The 19,146-nt window shown below is 50.6% G+C and overlaps 5 protein-coding genes across 5 annotated transcripts; 3 read left to right on the top strand and 2 right to left on the bottom strand.

Annotated features, from left to right (window-relative positions):
* Positions 1 to 2,969: 2,969 nt before the first annotated feature.
* Positions 2,970 to 5,076, top strand: CONPUDRAFT_79894 (sulfide-quinone oxidoreductase). Its single transcript, XM_007766101.1, has 9 exons — positions 2,970 to 3,151; positions 3,204 to 3,319; positions 3,379 to 3,386; positions 3,439 to 3,797; positions 3,852 to 4,384; positions 4,438 to 4,541; positions 4,599 to 4,620; positions 4,679 to 4,711; positions 4,764 to 5,076. Exons 1-9 carry the CDS (start codon positions 3,034 to 3,036, stop codon positions 4,815 to 4,817), a joined length of 1,347 nt encoding a protein of 448 aa, XP_007764291.1. The 5' UTR covers positions 2,970 to 3,033; the 3' UTR covers positions 4,818 to 5,076.
* Positions 5,077 to 5,225: 149 nt separating this feature from the next.
* Positions 5,226 to 7,995, top strand: CONPUDRAFT_135033 (uncharacterized protein). Its single transcript, XM_007766585.1, has 8 exons — positions 5,226 to 5,587; positions 5,645 to 5,719; positions 5,773 to 5,916; positions 5,963 to 5,998; positions 6,054 to 7,196; positions 7,256 to 7,347; positions 7,407 to 7,510; positions 7,566 to 7,995. The coding sequence occupies exons 1-8, from the start codon at positions 5,297 to 5,299 to the stop codon at positions 7,928 to 7,930; spliced, it is 2,250 nt and encodes a 749-aa protein (XP_007764775.1). The 5' UTR covers positions 5,226 to 5,296; the 3' UTR covers positions 7,931 to 7,995.
* A 33-nt stretch (positions 7,996 to 8,028) lies between these two features.
* On the bottom strand, positions 8,029 to 10,254 carry CONPUDRAFT_141890 (UEV-domain-containing protein; the record flags this gene model as incomplete). The annotated part of the gene is made up of 6 exons (XM_007766584.1): positions 8,029 to 8,516; positions 8,588 to 8,690; positions 8,758 to 9,437; positions 9,485 to 9,760; positions 9,816 to 10,054; positions 10,119 to 10,254. 6 exons carry the CDS (start codon positions 10,252 to 10,254, stop codon positions 8,424 to 8,426), a joined length of 1,527 nt encoding a protein of 508 aa, XP_007764774.1. The 3' UTR covers positions 8,029 to 8,423.
* Positions 10,255 to 11,163: 909 nt separating this feature from the next.
* On the bottom strand, positions 11,164 to 15,978 carry CONPUDRAFT_117877 (nucleolar complex-associated protein 3). The gene is made up of 11 exons (XM_007766583.1): positions 15,905 to 15,978; positions 15,624 to 15,853; positions 15,024 to 15,573; positions 14,693 to 14,972; positions 14,502 to 14,632; positions 14,063 to 14,446; positions 13,734 to 14,013; positions 12,612 to 13,677; positions 11,642 to 12,559; positions 11,416 to 11,583; positions 11,164 to 11,362 (listed from the first exon to the last, which is right to left on the bottom strand). The coding sequence occupies exons 1-8, from the start codon at positions 15,944 to 15,946 to the stop codon at positions 13,166 to 13,168; spliced, it is 2,409 nt and encodes an 802-aa protein (XP_007764773.1). The 5' UTR covers positions 15,947 to 15,978; the 3' UTR covers positions 11,164 to 11,362; positions 11,416 to 11,583; positions 11,642 to 12,559; positions 12,612 to 13,165.
* Positions 15,979 to 16,207: 229 nt separating this feature from the next.
* On the top strand, positions 16,208 to 19,073 carry CONPUDRAFT_49180 (uncharacterized protein; the record flags this gene model as incomplete). Its single annotated transcript, XM_007765945.1, has 16 exons — positions 16,208 to 16,375; positions 16,432 to 16,536; positions 16,589 to 16,634; positions 16,687 to 16,724; positions 16,844 to 17,006; positions 17,064 to 17,127; positions 17,179 to 17,271; positions 17,322 to 17,397; positions 17,448 to 17,515; positions 17,573 to 17,681; positions 17,733 to 17,877; positions 17,932 to 18,035; positions 18,084 to 18,220; positions 18,275 to 18,416; positions 18,471 to 18,644; positions 18,699 to 19,073. 16 exons carry the CDS (start codon positions 16,208 to 16,210, stop codon positions 19,071 to 19,073), a joined length of 2,007 nt encoding a protein of 668 aa, XP_007764135.1.
* Positions 19,074 to 19,146: the final 73 nt, after the last annotated feature.

Raw genomic sequence — 19,146 nt, 5'->3', positions numbered from 1 at the left:
AGGGACAGCCAACAGAGGCCTACCGTGAGGATGATGCCCTTAAGTACGTCTAGGAGTATCCTAGTTCCATAGCGCCATGAGAAGCTGCGAGCCCTTGCTTGTGTGAACTTGAGTATTGCACAGATACGGCCCTGGTATCATAGGAGATATTCTGGGCGTGTCAAAACAGACCCTCAGAGGACTACTGGTGGGCCATCTGTGCGCCAACAAGAGGCTGGCGGATTCTCAAGCTTGAGTAGACCTGTGAACCGTAGCGAAGGAGGCATACGTTGGCGGTCATCTCGGCCTTGTTCACCCAATTACAAACTGTGTGGCCTTACTGAGGCGAAGCGTAACGTTGCTTCCGTCGACCAAGTTGAATCAACTCGGAACTTGATTGGATCGGTAAGGAGTCGATAATCAATCAAGTGAGTCAAGAACCTCCAACAAGAGATTACTCATAACCAAGCACCAATGATGGTGAGACAACCTTGAAGATACCGTGAGAAAGACGACGCTGTACGACTACCGTCGGCAAGGTCGTCGAGGTTCAAGCTTTCAAGTTGAGCGTTGCGACCTGCCAGTGTTAGTGAACGTTGAGAGCGATGGCCAAGTGGCAGTAGCTCCTGTGAAATGTTTCCACTTGTGAGGCGGGAACCTAGTACTTTGACCATGCAAGCTTTAAGTTCGTGCGTAGGTATGAGACTGGTAGTAGTATCGAGACGGTGCATTCGAAGGCCGATACCGAAACTGCGACGCTGCCGTATTGACGCCGCCGCCAGAGTTCTCTAAGTGACATTACGCGCTGGAAATTTGACTTACGGAAGCGCGCATTTCAAGGAAGCTCACTTGCCAACTTTGTACTATAAAGCATTAAGCTTGCCAATTGCCGCGAATCATTAATCATTAAATTGGTCATCGATCATCGATCAGCCACCTGCTTCAACATGCTCTTAGTGACGTACTTGCAGAGCACTGTAATAATCAAACGTATATCCACAAACTTCTTCAATGGGCGTCACGTCCTGTTGGCCTCACGCTAACGCGTTAACGGTTGTACCTAGCACCAGCGCAGGTCTCGCTACATGTCTAACATGCTCAAGTTGTCCAGTGATAGCACTTACATGTGAAGCATTCATGTGTCGTGTGGGGTGCCATATACCCCGCTACTGGGCATGCAACGCCAGAGGATCCAGATAAACTATAGTCATGCCCTGCAGACATCGGAGTATGATGAAACGGCTGAAACGTCTTAGCTCGCAATGACAACTGGCTCAAGGGCAAAGCAAAAAGTAACAATCGTCACCATGCAGGAGTTCGAGTCATACGCGTTCAAAAAGCCCTACGATCCAGGACAACGAAAGTAGGTTCATAGCTGTGATCAGTCCGTGTCCTGTCACACTACTGACCAAAGGCGTTGATGGTCCGGCCTTTAGGTAGATCTACCATTACCTTGCTTGACAAGGTTTCTGTCACCCCCTTTATTGCGTGGGAACGTCGCGCCTGCCACATAAGTACAAACAGCGTTCGCTACTCTGGTTGGTAAGTAAATTATAGCCAAACGGTATTAGTGAAGTAAGTAAGCAAAGTCCTACTATGGCGCGTTCCAGAAGCGTAGGGAATGCATCCTTCCTGTGACTTACGCGCACGATTCACGATGCTGTCCACGTCCCAACTCTTTCCACCACCACTCTGTAATCTGATCCAGCTCTGCCAATCTGTCATCTTCCGCCATCAACTCGGGCGAATGTGACGCTCGGAACACGGCATCATCAAAGTCGCGCAACAGTCAAATCGTTGATCTGCCGGAGCTTCGAGACAAGGCTACGTATAGGTTGAACAAATTGAGACCACCCGTTGGAGGCGTTGCATTATCCACGAGTACATATGGGATTGTTTGGCCTTGCGAACGATAATTGGTGAAGGCATATGCAGCAATCATAGGGAAACGCTGTCTTCGTATGTTTCTTTTGATGTCTTCTCCTTCAGTGCCCGTCACTTTAATCTGAAAACTCCTGTTAGCTGTTTCGACAGGTGTCACAGAATCTTTAAGGCCGTCAAGGCGTGAATCAGAGTGATGCTCGGGTCCTGCTCAGCTTGACAATAACATATACAGGTAAGTGTTTCAGCTCAACCTACTATTGGTGAAATAGACAACTCTCTAACCTCCCTTGTCTGATAGCCGCGCGATGAACAAGACCCTGAAGGTGCTCATGAGGCAGAGGATAACTCAGGTATCTTGACCAAGGTAGTAAGTGGATTTTTTATCCCACTAGTGTGGTCAATCTCACTGATAAGCACCACCCATTCAGATGAGTTTGCCATAGATAACTGGCCAACTCACAGTGATGGTGCCAAGGACGCCTTGGAAGCTATGGTCAAAACTCATCACGTCATCCCGGTTCCGGCCTATGACCTCCAGGGAAACCTCTTCAAGCCCAGGCAATATCGTCAGGCACTTGATGGTGCTATGGTTGAGTTACATTTCTCAATGAGTCATTGGTCATTTTCTGCTAAAGACAACAAGCATGCATCGGATGTGTATGTTGCAAACATCGAGATGATGAAGGCTGTCGTTCCACCACTCACCGGTAACTCTTCTCCAAAGAAGCACAAGATCGAGCGCTCCATCAATCTCGCTGCATCCCCAAGTAAGAAGCCAAAAGTCTGATGCCGCTGCAAGCAGACTAATATACCCTACTAGTACTATGGATGTACACATACTACATTAGACTGGCTATTACTTCTTACTTTGATGTCTCTGGTAATTCTTTAGGGTCTACATGTTGGCTTCATGATGAATGGACAAGGTTTTGCGAATTGTTCGAAGCGCAGATCCCAGCGTCAAGCAAGGTTTCCGCCGCTACAGCGGCATTTCCCCGAGTCAGCATGATGTTTTGAATACTTTGCCTTTCTGACATCATTCGCATCACGTGGATGGCTTACTGAACGCACGCAATTTCGTTCTCACCAAGCGTGCTACAGCTGTTCTGACACCCAATCCAGGTCTTGTTTTTGTAGCGATTTGTCCCGAATCTTTCACCTGAACTTGTTATGCTGCCCCTCTCCCGACGTGGCTTGCCTTCAAGCGCGAGAAGAAGCATCAAGGCCACGCGGTTCTTTGCTACGCATGAGAACAAGGACAAGTATAAGGTGGTCGTTGTAGGAGGAGGTTAGCTCGCAGATAGGACCACAAGAACAATCCTCATAATGTTACAAACCAGGATCAGCGGGCTTGACGGTAGCCAATCAGATTTACAACCGCTTCAAAGCTGGCGGAAAGGCGTTGAACAGTGATGACATTGCAGTCGTGGACGCTGCCGAATTTCACTACTACCAGGTGCGCTCTTCAAATGTGGAGTATTCGCTGTCAGACTAACACCCACCCTTGGTGCATAGCCTGGATGGTAAGACGTGTCATAAATGGTAAGAACAAAGCATTCATTGAGTTTTGCATAGGACACTAGTTGGCTCCGGGCTTCGTCAAAAGACAGAGTTCAGAAGACCGCTCCAATCCTTGATCCCGGGTCACATCACGCGTATCTCCGAAAACGTTCAATCATTCTCTCCCGACAAATCATCTGTGAAGACTACAAGTGGCCGAACGCTGTCCTACGACGTCCTAGTCGTAGCTGCGGGTCTCAAGACAAACTGGGACTCTATCTCTGGACTTTCTAATGCACTTGCGGATCCCTCTTCGGGCGTCTCCTCCATCTACTCTTACGATACATGCGACAAGGTCTGGAACGACATCGACGGGTTGAGATCTGGTCGGGCGATCTTCACCCAGCCCGCAGGTGTCATCAAATGTGCCGGCGGTATGTGTTGCTTTGCGACATCATGAAGGACTTCCAACTTACCCCACCCAAAAGCTCCTCAGAAAATAATGTGGATGGCTTGGGACAGGTATCAGAAGACCGGACGTGGCAAGAATGTCCAGGTTGATTTTCGCACAGGCATGCCATCGATGTTCAGTGTGAAGAAATATTCGGATGCGTTGAACGAACTTCGAATTGAGCGTGGCGTGGGCGCTGAATTTCAGCACAATCTGGTTTCAGTAGACGTCGGAAATCGTAAAGCGACATTCCAGAAGACTGACGGATCCAAGACCGAAGAGGATTATACACTTCTCCATGTCTCACCCCCGATGGGTCCGCTGGATTTCATCAAGAGCTCCCCTATTGTTGATGCTACCGGTTGGGTTGAAGTAGACCCGGCAACTTTGAGACATGTGAAGCCGGAGTATGGGAACATCTTCGCTTTGGGAGACTGCTCTTCCCTTCCTACTAGCAAGACCGCGGCTGCAATAACATCACAGGCACCCGTGTTGACCGAGAATTTATTTTCGGTTGTGGACAGTGGTGAAGTCAGTTCTGCCAAATATGATGGGTATACCAGCTGTCCGGTGGGTTGCCTGCATTCTTCTCGTGCTATTGTGTAGACGCTAACATCTCGCAGCTCCTAACCGGATACGGTGAACTGATGCTCGCCGAGTTCAAGTATGGTTTAGAACCCAAGGAGAGCTTTGCGAGTTATCTCGGAGATCAAAGACAGCGCCGAAGGTCAGTTTATTGTGACGCTTCCCCTGTCGTCTTGGTCTAACGCCGTTGATTGTACAGGATTTTCTATCATCTGAAGAAGGTATTCTATCTCGGTCCGCTTTTTCCAAAGTCTATTCATCGCTGATTTGCGCGCGTAGGATGTCTTTCCTTGGGCCTACTGGAACGGGATGGTATGTGGCTTCGAAATGCACGCCACCAACATTACTCACCTGGTGTGTTTAGATCAAGGGAACCTGGTATGGTCCCACCGGTCCGATCCGTCCGACCTTTTCGTGAGGAGACATATTACTACTATACCTTGCACTGTCGGCCTCAAAACTTGCGACTCAGATGTATGTACACTGCAAGCCCATAGATGGATTTTATGAGGTTGCAGGATACAACTATTTAGAAAGATAGCTACACGACGTATACCGATCAATCGTTGGTGCGTATTGGCCCGCTATGAACATGGGCTGCAGAAAACAATTCCTACTAGTGGAATTATACTTCGGAGGAATTATACTTCGGAGGAATAACTTGGGGGGAGCTGAATAATGAATGGTATTACATCTCAAGCGCGTCTCTATTCTGTGGTGCATCCGCTAGCCGTCATACTGTTGTGGGCGTCGAGGATCTCGAAGTTGTAAGTTTGATGACTAGAAGCCCACTAGTGCACCTTGTTTACATGGGTCGCGTCTGGCACGTGCTTGCTCATTTACCGGGCCGCGTCAGTTGACGGAGCAGTGACCTCACCTTGGACACGCTCCGTCACGATGTCGAGAGCGCTGACCTCGGCTCAGATTATTGCACTTGGAGAATACCTCAATCCTGGGTTTGACCCTTCGTCTCTCACAGTTTCTCAGCTACTAGGTATTCTTGGATATCACAACGTCAAGTATCCTACTCCCTACACGAAACCCAAGCTTGTTCAAGCCTTTCTCGACGACATTGCCCCTAACGCCGCAAGACTCAGAAAACAGCGTATAAAGCAAGAAAACAGTGCGCCAAGCGACGATGGAATCACAGATGGCATCACTGGAATGCCAATCAATGGGGCACCCAAGGCGAGAATTGTGCTATAGATTCTGAAAATTGTCCCAAAACTGACAATGCTTCTCTAGCCTCGTCGCACGTCTAGACGGTCATCCAGAAGTGCTGTGGAGGACAAAGGACTACAGTTAGCTCGACCAGAACCTGTATGTTTCCTTTGTTGAAAGTGCAATGCCCGGCGCTTCATCCCATTTTGTAGCCAAAGAGGCGGCGCTCGTCCGCGCAGCCTAGCCTGGGCGGCCCCTCGAGAACGAAAGGCATTTCAGAGAAGGCTCCAATAATGGAAGAGAGCGATGCTGATGAGGAAATGCCCGTTCGTAAAGTTGCCAGGAGTAAAAAGACTGTGAGTAAAGAGAAAACCAAGTTACCTTGCTACTGACACGCAGCAGTCTAAGGTCGAAGGCTCTTCAGAGCGTCGTATCTCCGTGCGTACTTGTGCTGGTCTTGCTGATAGCTGAAAAGCTAAACACTAGCTTACAGCTGGCTGAAGATAGTGGCTGGGAAGATAACAACATCTTCCAATCAGGAGCAGAGGATTCCCCAACCAAACCCCCTCCCGTGCGACGTAGTTCTGCTCCAAGGACATCTCGTTATAGCATGTCTGCTCCACCTCAGTCACCTGTAAAGTCACCACATAAAGCCCACGATTCCCTCGCGCGACCCCCAGTAGCTGCACGTTTCGAACCGCAACTGTCGCCTCGCCTCCCCAAACCCAATTTTGGCGAACCACTAATAACATTTCAACCCCAGGTTGAAGACAATGCTAACCAAGCGGAGCTCTTGAAACCCACCTTGGAAGAGAGCATCTTGGACGAACACCCCGTTCAAGGTGAAATAGAGCTTGATGATATCGTCTCCGTCGAGAACCAGGATGCGCAATCTTCAACTTCTATACAGTCGACACGCGAGAGTGACCACGCCATAGTCCGGCGTCGCTCTGCTCCACCCATTCGTTCCAAACCCTCTTCCAAGATTCTCATGTCTGTTTATTGGCTAGGCCTCGCCCTCGCTCTTTGGTGCATGCGAGAATATAGCTCTCAGTCCGCAGCTTTCGGCTTCTGTGACACGGGATCACAAACAAATAGCGCAGTCATGGAATTTCAAGCTCGGCTTGCCGCCATTGAAGCATGCAACAGAGAGAATAGAACGCATCTACACAGTGATCGCTCTGCCACAGAAGGCGACACCCCTTGCCCACCCTTATCGCTGCTTCCTCAACCTATGGCATGCACTCCTTGCCCGCTGCACGCTAAATGCACTCAACACTCCGTCATCTGTGATTCGGGATATTTACTTCGTCCCCACCCTGTCCTGCGGTTTTTTTCACCCTTTGGTTCCGGCCTTCCTACTCTGGTTGATCGAGTAGGCCACGTTGCGGATGGTCTGCCAGGTCTAGGCCCTGTTGCATTTCCCCCTCAATGCATCGAGGACCCCAAACGAAAGAGGAATATCGGTGCACTGGGCAAAGCTATCGAATCACATCTTGCTCGTGAGAGAGGTCGGCGCCTCTGCGCGGGCCAGAAGGTACTTCGGGACAACGTGAGCGACAAAGAGGGTGGTGAAGCAAGAAAGTGGGGCTTTGAGGAGGGAAGACTTCAGGAAGAGATGAAGCGTAAATTGCCCGTACGTAACTTCTCCTTATAGCAAGATTCGTACGATGGAGTGGCTCAATTAATGAATAGCCGAAGCTCCTCAACACTTACGACGAAATGTTCGACAACGCCGTACAACAGTTGGTGCAATGGGGTGGTGTAATTCTCGGGGAAGATTCGAGGTACGTGACGGTATCAATTTGCTGCCACCCCATTTTGACACGTTGAACATCATTCACAGTGGGAAGCGATATCTTGCTCACACAATCCCTACTTTGACATGGAATTGCAAAGTCACTGTGAAGTTGCGAGAAGCTTGGGAAGCATGGCGGTCCCATGTCATCGGTACGATCAGTCAACAACTTGTCATTCAAGTCACCACTCAGGCCTTGGTTGTCAGGTTACTCTCTAGGAATAGCAGCTCTCTTCACAGTCTATATTCGATACAATCGGAAGAAGTCACACAAAGCTCGCGTGGCTGAGCTAGCGTCAGTTGTCTTGGACACCTTGCGGAACCAAGAACTGGCCCACCATACCGACCCGGTGACAGCTCCGCAGCCATATTTGCCGTCACTACAGATGCGTGATCTCCTCCTCCAGGATCGGGGTATCTCCACTAGAGAGAAGTTGTGGACGGATGTGGAGAAGAAGGTCGAAGAGAATGCGAACGTGAGAGCTAGCCTCGCGGAGGTTCGAGGGGGCGACGAGCTGCGCGTATGGACGTGGATAGGTACTACGGGAAGGCCACAGATACGCGAATCTTAGGTACGCACTTTAGCACCTATTCGGACTGGCTCGAAAGATCTGTCACAGGATGTACTTGCTTGCAGTTAATATATTTCGTCGTTTGTACGCGATAGTGTGGCATCGTCTGTCCACACAATAAGTAGGTCGCCTGATATCAATACAGCTGTCGTTGAGGGCACAGTCTGTCCAACCGGCTCTACTGTCTTCCTTAGTGGATGCACGAATCGGGGAGAGCTGGACGGAGCCTCATTGGGGTAAAGGTACCGCTGGGTTCCGATGTCACATTCAGGAACAGCCCGTGGCCTGCCGTGGCGTCCTGTTCAAAGAGGGGACCTCGGGCATTCAGCGGTACCGTGGTGCCAAAATTACATCTTCTTCAAAGTTCGGGTCATGATCTAGAACCACTCGCATTTGGTAACTTTTTCATCGAGGCACCTTAGTAGACGGCCTCGTCAAAGAATCTTGTCCACGCCTCCGGTTGCCACCACCCTAGATTGAGCGCTACGATGTTTTAGGAATACGACATTCCCATTGGAAGGCCCGCTTTAATCTTCTCTATCAACGCCCTCTTCAAGAACTGTTCTTCAGCCATGATCCGTGTAGTCTATAGGACGATCATGGTGAACACTAATTTCAAGCTCATGTGAAGATGCGGTCGTCGGAAGCGAAGCTCACCCTAAGGAATCTCTCCAAATCTATTCGCCCAGAGTTCAACGCGCGGTGGAGGTGGTAAATCGTGTCTTCTATTGCATTGTCCTCAGCCACCAGATTGATGAGCCTTGTGATGCGCGTGAAACGATCAGCTCTCCGTGTCGTGTCCATATGGCCAGTGGATATTTACGTACTGGTTGTGCACAATACTCGTCGAGCAGACGAGTTCGTCCACTTCGGGGTCACCCTTCCTCCGAAGTTCGGATACGTTGGATTCCCCACGGTCGACCACGGCCCGCAGCCGTGATGAAACTCCGCGACAAACATCACGTACCGCCTCCAACCTTGCCATCTCGTCCCGAATCGCGGGCTCCCCGGCAAGTAGATCCGCTTGCTGCGCCCGTAGGCGCTCGGCATCTACGATCATCGCGTGGGAGAGTGACGCCAGTTCTGAGTTTATTCTGCCTTGAACCTGCGTATGCAAGTGAAGTAACTCAGGATTGGGCGGTCGTGGCGGTGCCGCTATTTGTCCCACGACTTGAGACTCAGTCCCCATGACTTCCTCCTCTTCCAATAAATTGGGTGGCTGAAGGGCCAACCCAGTCCCAGATGTGGAGTATTGCGGGGGCACCGGCGGAGGTGCGGGTGCGGACCGTGTAGCCGGGCCGGTCTGAGGTAAAGCCGTTGGTGCCGGTGCAGGAGACTGGGTAGCGCTCGCAGGCAAGTATGAGGGCCAAGCATAGCTTGATGCCTGATGATGCATGCGTGTGCTGTAGGCATAGCCGTCGGGTGAGCGAAACACCGGCGGAGGGGTTTGAGTGTCCGTGGGCGGAAGAGGAGGCGGTGGCGGAGGGGGGCGCGAGAGCAAATTCGCCTGCTACGTTTGAGCTCCGGATCAGAGCGGGAAAGCAACTGAAATACCGTTGGAGAGGCGGCGTCGTAGTGCTCGCTGGCGGGCCGCGGAGGCACAGGCGGCGAACTTGAGGACACCGGTTTAGGGGGTAGTGTAGGGCGGTTACTTGAGGGACTGGAATCCAAAGCTGATTCAACGCCTGCTGGTCGCGTCGAATGAATAGGACTGGGGGCGGGGGACACTTGTTGTGTCAACGAAGAGGTCTGCTTTGGCTTCGCGTAAACTGGGGGGCCACGAGAAAACTCTGCCTGCATGGACTCGAGCAAGGCAGACAAGTTGCATGACTACAAGCGAAAGTTCAAGACATACTCATACTGATTAGATTTCATCGTAACAGACCTCGCTCTTTCTTTCCCAATCTTGGATGTAGCCAGTGAGGCATCGGCCACTAACATCGACGTGTTTGCTGGATCTGACGAGCATGTCTTGCGTGGGGACGACATACGCGATCGGAGGGCGGCGAGGATATTCTCGAGCTATCCAGACGGCGATCGGGATGTTGTATGTCGTTCCGCGGAATGTGATGGGAAGAGTTCCATGAAGACAAAGGAGGAGTTGAGAACGGCCATCGTCGTAAGCTGACCGATGTCGATATGAGCTATGAGTGATTCGGAGGTGATGTCAAACGAGTGGACACTGAACTGTAGACGTCAGACTTTGGCCGAAGGGTGGTGAAGCGGCTGAGCGCGGCATCGATGTCGACATAGACTCTATCCTTGTGAGGATAGGGGGCGACGTTCTGCCGAAGCCATTTCTGTGTCAGTGACTCGCTGCTCATTTCACGTTTGGCTGAGCGTACTGAGAACCCGCTGATGGTGAGACTTGTCTCGGAGTAGCAAATTTCACCTTCCGATCATCATCGGTGCTCGAATCTACCGCGGGATACTTCCGCTCGCCGAGGAGACGTCACCGGCATTGTATACACCCAACCACCCGACCGTCTCTCGTACAAATCAAGCTAAGAATATTAAGAACTGCTCCGCATATTCAGATTCGCGCGCCTCGGGCCCGGGCGGTCGACGTGTGGCCAGCGGGTTGCAACGAGAGCTGGATCTAGCTGAACCGCAGATTGCAGACACGAATCAGGCGCTGATGATCATGGCGCCAGCGATGGTTGAGAGGTGTACGTACGGCGACCAGGCCGGCCTGTAAGTTGCGCACAGAGCAAATATGGCATGCTGAAAGGGTGGGCCCGGTGTCCGGAAAGAGCGCGGCGTGACACGGGTTTGGTTTCTTCATCCGTCTTGGGCGGTCGTTCGAGACACAGGGGCCCAAGGGCCTAGGAGGATGCGTTCACTGAAGAATTGCGGTGGCACGACCCTCAAACCTTGCTGAGACGAACGGAGAGCGTTTCTGAGGGACAATAAGCGTGAGCCAGATCTGGACCGCCGGTTTGGGAAGTCTGCGAGGTTGCTGACTCCACTGGCACGGCGGAAGAATTCCATTTGCGACAGGTGAAGTGAAACCCAAAAAGGGAGGATGCTTCCATGTGGAAGGTTCCGACCCGGCTGCCTCAATTGGGCTATTTCAATTAGACTGTGTCCAAGCAGATGGGCCCCTTATGCCCGATCCGGAAAATAGCCTTGGTCTTCGAGACTGTGCTAGGCTGACCACTTCCTCCGTCCCGTTGACTCACAGGTATAAAAAGGTGCTGTCCCAAATCCCCGTCTCTCCTTCCGTCTTACCGAACGACCTCCCGTCCCCGCTAGGGCTCTCCTGCTTACCTCTACACCTCACTTTCGTCACGATGAGGTCCAACAAGGTCATCCCAGACCCAGAAAGCTCCTCCACAAAGAGCCTCACTCCTCAGAGAAAGCATCGTAAACTCCTCAAGGATGGCTCGAGCGAGGTATGGCCTGAGGAAGTTGAGAAAGTATTTGTTGAAGGTGCGTCACCCCTCTGATTATTCCCCTTGCCCCCACTCAATTCTCCCGGGCAGGTCTTCGCCAATATTGGGACTCCCCTTGGGCTACTTATTCCAGGGGTCGCAGCCGTTGGCGCAATCAATTTCTAGTAGATTATCTCCGCCGCAATGGTGTGGATCGTTCTAAGAAACAGGTTGCCAGCCACATACAGGTCCTTCGCAACATGTGGAAGGGCGAACCAGGTAAGCGTGGTCACAATCTCGTTTACAAGCAACCGACTGAGATCGACTGGCGTCCTAGAATTTCATTTAGTAGCAGGCGGCGAAGAGCTTTTCCTTGAAGCAGGTCTCCAATATCCCACTCCCAAGCCTGAAGATCAACCGGACACCAATACCCTTATTTCCATGGACGGAAGTCCAACGCATGCGGTGTTACCGATACCAGGCGTTGCGCCTCTCCGGTCGCCTGCGACAGCCCAAGCATTTTCGGGATCCACTCCACATTCCGATCCGTTGACGCATTCAGACTCCAGGTCGCTCTTCAGCAACGACCGTCGCATGCACTCTGCGCCTACCTCAGATATGACTGCCACACACAATACTCGGCGACTGTCCCCGATATCGGCGACTCTTGGAAATTTTTCTGCCAATTTTCAGCCGTCAGAAAACTTTCCCTCAGCGGATTCACTGTACCCTATCCAGACCGGCTTTGGTGAGAGCTATGGCTCCACCACAAGCTCCGGCCTTCATTCGGATGTATCGCCGCGTGTCAAAGCAGAATCGCCGTTGTCAGACTCTCCCGATCCGTTTGGCTCTGCGCTCCCCTTTGTCGGGAACGACAGTCCTCCGATGCAGTACCCCGGGAGTGCCTTTCTTCGGCTTGTGCTAGCAGCCGAAGGCATGCAACCCTTTGTCGTCCCGTTAAACGCCGGCTTTGGGTCCGCTGTCGTGATGAGAGTGAAGCTGCACTTACCGGCACTTGATACCCTGTACTCTCCGACACTGCACGGGTTCCAGGGGTCTGTAAGCTATGCTGCTATGCACTCCTCCTCGGCAAGGTGCTCAACGATGGTGTTCGTGCGGAATCAGTGCGTTTCTCGGGAGATGGAAAGTTGCTCAGTGACTGCAGTGGAAAGTGTCAACGAGGCGTCGATGACCGAGCAGGTCACTGCACAGTTGCCGGAGTCATCCTTAAGCCGATGCCGGTGGTTGGAAGCCTGTACGCCTGATTTAATCATCGTTTCGCCTTAATGGTACTGACCAACTTGTAGCTGTGCCGACAATCATCATGCAGAAGATTGCCGTCGATGGCGAAGAGATAGCAACAGTTGTGTATGACTTGGACAGAGGCCAGTGCGAAAACATGCCTTCAGCGGAGTTTATCGGCTGGCAAAATCACCGCACTGAAAACGTGTCCTCTCGCACCGCTTACGTCTACGACTCTCACCCTGGCCACTACCCACAGGCTCAACCAGCATCATGCATACCTCGCGCCGTTTATTCAGCTCAGTCAATACAGCCATGCGCATTATCGACAGTCAGCTCGAACTCATCCCCACATGACCCTTATTATTACCCCTCTTATGCCCTTTCATGACCTGACTCTACTTCGTTCCACAGTGCTTGAGTCTATACTGTAGCAACACTATTACGCCTGCGTACGGCTTATGGACCGTTTAAACGAGTAAGACTTCTTAAGTAGTCTTGAACTTTAGTCATGTTTTCAATCATTTTGCTATCTGTATCATCTAATTCACTGCTTTACAATACTCCCCACAAGTAGATATCACTTGGGTCTTTTTAGTACATCATTGGTAAAATGGTATTACACTCTACTATAATGCAACAATGCAGAAGCCGCCTCAGACACACGGGTGTCATAATGATTGCTTTGAAGTAAGAAAAGTTCCCAAAACGTGGCGCTGAGAGGATTGCACAACTGTGGGTCATCAATGTCTGGTCGATAAATCCCGTCTGCAGGTCGATCTTCTGTTGACAGCAACGCGTCCAATTGTGGATCTTTTCCTAGAAGTTGCTCGATAAACTGGAGCGTTTTGAGAGAAACAGAGGGTGGCCAGTTTAGAGATGCAGTAAGGAGGCGCTTTGCAAAAGCCGCGGAGCGCCAGACCAACACGCTTTTGCCGCTCATCTTCGGAGAGAATACAACGTTAAGCGCTCGGAACAACATATCAGCAATCGACATTGGTCGTGCCACATGAAAGGTTGATTCAAAAGAGGATGATGGCGCGACATCTATGTCCGGCAGCAAGCTCACTGCTGGGATGATGGCATAAAGATGGTTGACAAATTCCGAAAGATCGAGATTGAGCGCTTCGCCTGAAAACAGAAATATCAACAAATCGTAAACTTCGCGAAGAGCGCCGATCACAAACCTTGGCCTGACAGGAGTTCAAACGCAGTCATGATGCAAAGGAGGCGGTGTTGGATGCTATTGACGAGGTCCGTCCCTGGAGCCCCACTTTCGTCGTCGTCTGAGCTGTCACGCTCAATGAGACCTCGGAGAACTTGCAACAGATCTCTGAAGAAGTCAACGTTAATCAAGTGGGCAAACTTCGCGATGCCACGCAGTGCTGATGGTAGCAGCCGTGTAGGACGCGGGTTCTTCAGGATACGGAAATAAAGCACAAACAGAAGTTTGAGCGTTTCTGTTTGCTGCGTATGGCATGTGAATTGAGTCAAAAACGAATTGGGCCATCCTTACTGTGGTTGCTCGTTCTTCCCTATCAACTTCCGCCTCTGCTTCCCGAAGCTCGCGAGAGATCTCCTTCTTTTCCCTCAGAGCCTTCTTTGCCTTCTTGCTGAGGTACCCGTTCTCGATACCTGCCTTCTTACCTCGACTGCCGGGCTTTGGCTTCTTAGCTCGGGTTTCTCCACCCTCCGCCTTGTCAACCTTCGAATCAGACGCTCGCACAGACAACTCAGTCTTGAGGCGGAGATGAAGAAGGCAGGTCAAGACTTCCGGATGCACATTATACCCACGTTCTGTAATCATCCGGTTGAGCAGTTGGACTATCTCGAGAGAAGGAGTGCCAGTGAGGTCGTCCCGAAAAATGCTGATAAGGGTATTCAAACAGAGGTCGGAGGACTACAGTCAAAATAATCAGTGTCGGAGTTGAGCTCGCAAAGCGGGACATACTCACTGCATTCCACGATTTCTTACTTAATTGCGAGATAATGGATTTCAACAAGTTTACTCTGAAGTTGAAATGGGTGACCTGCTCTGCCAGAGTACACATGCATCGCAGTGCAACCTCAGACAGGTCATTTTTGGCTTAACGGACGTTGAGTTTCAAACGCGATAGTTAGTGTGTAGTAAAACTGGTGCACCTACCCTTGAGTTCCGTCTCTAGCAGTTTGAGGTATGATTGATACACAGTAACCAGACCCTGCTCCCATTCACGGGTACGGGCGACCATCTGGCTGACCTTTTCCGCCTTTTCTTTGTCTGTCAATGCGCGGATACGGTAACCTGGAACGAGGTCTTTGAAAACGGCGAGTTGCGATAGAATGGCAAGTTTGCGGATGATGAAATCGTTCGGTACGGGTTTGGACCGGCTTGGCGAGACTACCTCAGAAAGTGCAAACGTATGTAGACGTCGCAGAAGGCCCAACTAACGAATATAGTTTGAGAGGCTGCCGACAAGGAAAGTTAACGTGCGTACGCTATTCTCTGGATCCGCCAGTATATCGGAACATAGGCCAGCTATTTGCTCCTTGGCGGCTTGTATCCGCGCCGACCTCGACTTTTGCGTAAGGACATCCACAACTGCTGGGCGGCCGAATCGTGCGCCTGTGGCAACATCCTCCACTGCGTTGGAGACTTCTGGCTCTGACTCCGAATGAGCCGAGTCGGACTTGTCTTCGGCCTCATTGTTTGAGGCAGCGGTGGTACGTTTGCCTGTGTCTTGAACTCTGCCGTCTGCGAGTTTGACGGGCAATCCCTTGATATGAGCCGTATGTGGTTGCTCCTTAGCTGAGCGTTGAGTACGGGGAGCTTTCTCGTACGGCATTTCATCGTCAGAATCGGAGAAGTCGACCTCGTCACTACCAAAATCTTCGTCCGACAATGGCACATCATCCATGTCACTCACTTCTGAGTTCCAAGAATCGGATTCCTCATCATGGGAGTCGATAGAAGGGAGATCGTCAATGTTCGCGGGCTTCCTGATGGGCTTGTTCATCTGACGAATGCGCTCCTCCTCTTTTTTGCTCCTTCGATGCTATTCACAATGAGGCAACAGTAGGAGAACGTGCCTTCGTACCTTGATATGCCTTTATGATCGAGAACATTTAGGAAACGGGCACTTTCACCAAACTCTTCTAGCAGTGCAGCGTCCTCATTAGAAAGTATGGAGTCGTCAGAGTCAGGGTCATTTGCGTTGGGTATGGGGATAAACGGTTTTTCAAAAGCACGTTCTTTTCCTTTGCTCTGCTTCTTGGGATGTCCTGATGACTTGCCACTAGATTCAATTTTGCGTTTTTTGGACGAAACCTATACGAATAGCATGATAAGTGCAACCAAAGGCCCAGTGAGAGGGCTTACATTGGTTGATTGCAGAGATCTCTTTTTCGGCTTAATTCCCATGTCTATGATTGTTAGCTGAGAACGCAGAATGTGTCGCCTTGGGTCACTAGGAATCGGAAATTTAGGAGGCTAACCACCAAAATGTCGCCATTATTACTTTCAAATGCTCCCACGACCGCGTCGATCAAACACGCGCTCCATGAACCATCTTGGTCACGTCGTGCCCCCTGTGCTTTCTAGTACTTGTCCCAGGCATTTGACAAGTGACCCAACTCCTGTTAACAACCATACCAAACCAACCCTCTGCGTTGCTTCAAAAACATGGATAGAACTGGCGCCAATACTCCACCTCCAATCCAGCATGTTCTTCGGCCTCATCACATTGACCTCATTGCTTTGTTCCTGCTTGTGTTCAAGGAGTTCCAGAAGAAACTACCCTCGTCGTTTTTGCTACAAGTTTATAGACTTCTGCTAGAGGAAGTTTCGGAGGTAATCCATGTCTTTCATTGTTTCACTGTTGCGCGCGTCGAACCGCCCATTGTCAGGTCGCGACTCACAAGTTACGCCCTGAGCTCCTGAATGAACTCAAACAAACGCCAGAGGCAGACGAGGATCAGGCACGAAACCTAATAACTGCGCTAGAAACATTGGTACGCTGACCACTCCTGGCCTCATGAGGCCCTCACCTAACCCTGTTGCAAGCCTAGTCAGTTGGATTCAGCTGATAAGCTGAACAATTTCTTTCATAGTAATGACGCTGGTTCTTCATCCCCGCCTCAAATTTTGACAGTTGTTTGCAGGCATGCCAGTCATGTTTGTTGATAAGAGTGAAGACGAAGTAGGTTTGCACATTATGTTTGGTTCACGTCAAAGGTGTTGATGAATCAAGTAGCCTGCGCCAATAGTATGTTGGTGATCCACTCCGATTTGGCCTAATTCTGAACGTGATGGGTGTAGTCTCGACGTTCCCTGTTTGGATTCTTTTGCCGCAGATGTTTTATTAGTTTCCTCAAACTTTCATGGTACAGTGTTTGCCATCTTCATGCCGACTACCAGTCCTATACTCTAGGTCAATACGAGTCTGGTTACGGTCCGTTCGAAAAAGATTATTTGACACAAGGTGTGGTTAATTCTGTCCATGGCCTCCAGAGACCTTTAGCTGAATATTCCCAATCAGATATCTGGATATTCAAAACGGGCTTCGACATCAAATCGTGGGCCCGGCCAGAACCTTTGGCTGCGTGAGTGTAATCACTTACAAGCAGCCATCGTTATCTGAAGGTTCGATAAAGGGCAGGCAAAGGCCTTGCCTCAGGTGACAGCATTTTAGGTCCCGAAAATCTGCGTCGCTATTTTGAACAGCATTTCCACGATCACCCAGATTCGTGCGTCTCTAGTCTATGCCATCTAATAACCATTCACCCTGCTACGAAAGGGGTGTGAGGCAACATGCATTGTTGTATCTTGCACGCATGCATTTTGCACGGGGCGAAACCGCCTCCGTCAGAAACGTTTGGTGCCGTCTTTTGCCGCGATGAAAGTACACTGAATGGATCGACAGCTACTGCAAGAAGCGATTTCTGTTGCGCGGGGCGTGGGTGACAGGTACACACTGCAGCAGTGCACAAGGTGACGCAAAGTGACGATAATTCGATAACAAGCCTAACGATCCATGCAACCCTTCAGTTTAATCAACCGCCTACCGTCGCCGACCCCAGTCCTTACCGAAATACAACCTGACGTCCATCCTGCTGATGTCTTACATGATGTCGCTAAGCTTATGAATCCCGAAAACGTATGTTTTTGAACCTATGAGGGAAGCACCATTCGACTGACGATACCATAGGGACAACCCCTCATGAGTGCCTTTGAGAAACTTTTCCAGGCAGCTGGGCTCTATGATTACTGGTTTGAAAGCCGCAGAAACATGGTCCAAGACTGGGAATCAAGAAGTCTGCACTCCATGCAAGCAGTACTTTGGGAGAGCGTCGGTAAGTGTGGCACCAGTGCGACGATCTCTTGAAGAGACGATGTGATGGGATCAGGTTGCGTTGGACTCGCCGAGGTCGAGGAAGACATGGTATCTGCATTCGTGGAACGTATTCCTGATGTCAATCGGAAGAGCGTGACTCTCAATCGAGTGCGCAGGGTGCGTACAATTAAACGGAGAAACTGGATGGTTACTAACGACTTTCAGCTTGCAAGAAACGGCGCCTATGAAGAGGCCCTGGCATCGATACTGCACACCGATACATGGATGACTCTAAATCACACACAGTATGTCGAATGGGCCGAGCAGGTGTGGCATGTGCTGGCTATCAGAGCCATTCGCCGGTAAGTGCAAGTTTGCTTGTACTTGCTTGGCATATAAATTGGTGCAATCATTAGCGGCCAACACCAGCTGTTCAACAACTATCTCAAGCCAAGGAGACCTTCTTCAACTAACGTTTCAGAGTATATCTTTGATGACGTCTCCGCACCGAAGCTAGGTAGTATACGTGCCGAGCTACACGAAGTCATTCGAGCGCGAGTGAGTCGCGTACAAACGCGGTATGTGAGCGTGAAGAATGTCTAACAAATTTAGCATCACGGACAGGCTGTTGCTGCTATTCAACCACTCCTACAAGCGCTGTGGCTGTCTGAATTTCAGTGCCGTTTCCCTCTGTATCGACTTGGTGTGATTCTGCTTGCCGATGTCGGCCTCGAGTTTGGTTTGACAGAGTACTGCCGCCGCTTGTTGGAAGAGGTGCTGCCTCAGGTAGACGATATCGTTCCAAAGGTGCAACATTTTGATCAACTCCTCGTTACGTAGATGCGAAAGGGAGACGACGTTGAACATCGCGCACTTGCATACTTCACGTATGCAAGGTGTCTAGTTGCATGCTCTCCGTCTGGTTCAGGGGAAGGTCTGCGCGAAGCGCTGGTGTATCTGAAGATGGCAGAGGAAGACTACAAGAGACTCGAACTCGCCGAATCCTTAGCGGATGTGCAATTCCTGATGTCTGTGGTGTATCACAATCTGGGGGAGACGTCAGAGTCAGAGCAGACAGGGGAGCGCCATCTGGAGACAAACGCGCTGATGCAAAAACACGGAGAGGTTCTCGTAGATGAGGAGGTGTCTAGGATATGGGAGATAGTGTCGCGGGTCGGCATTAGCATTGCTGGTCAGTCTAGTGATCCTCACTAGTATTTGACGATGTTGATGACGTAGTACCTAAAATATCATGTGGAAAACAAGTCGCGTGCAGCACGTGATGAAG

This window comes from Coniophora puteana (genome assembly GCF_000271625.1).
Source record: "Coniophora puteana RWD-64-598 SS2 unplaced genomic scaffold CONPUscaffold_2, whole genome shotgun sequence".
Classification (NCBI taxonomy): Eukaryota; Fungi; Basidiomycota; class Agaricomycetes; order Boletales; family Coniophoraceae; genus Coniophora; species Coniophora puteana.
This window is presented reverse-complemented; position numbering and strand designations above follow the sequence as displayed.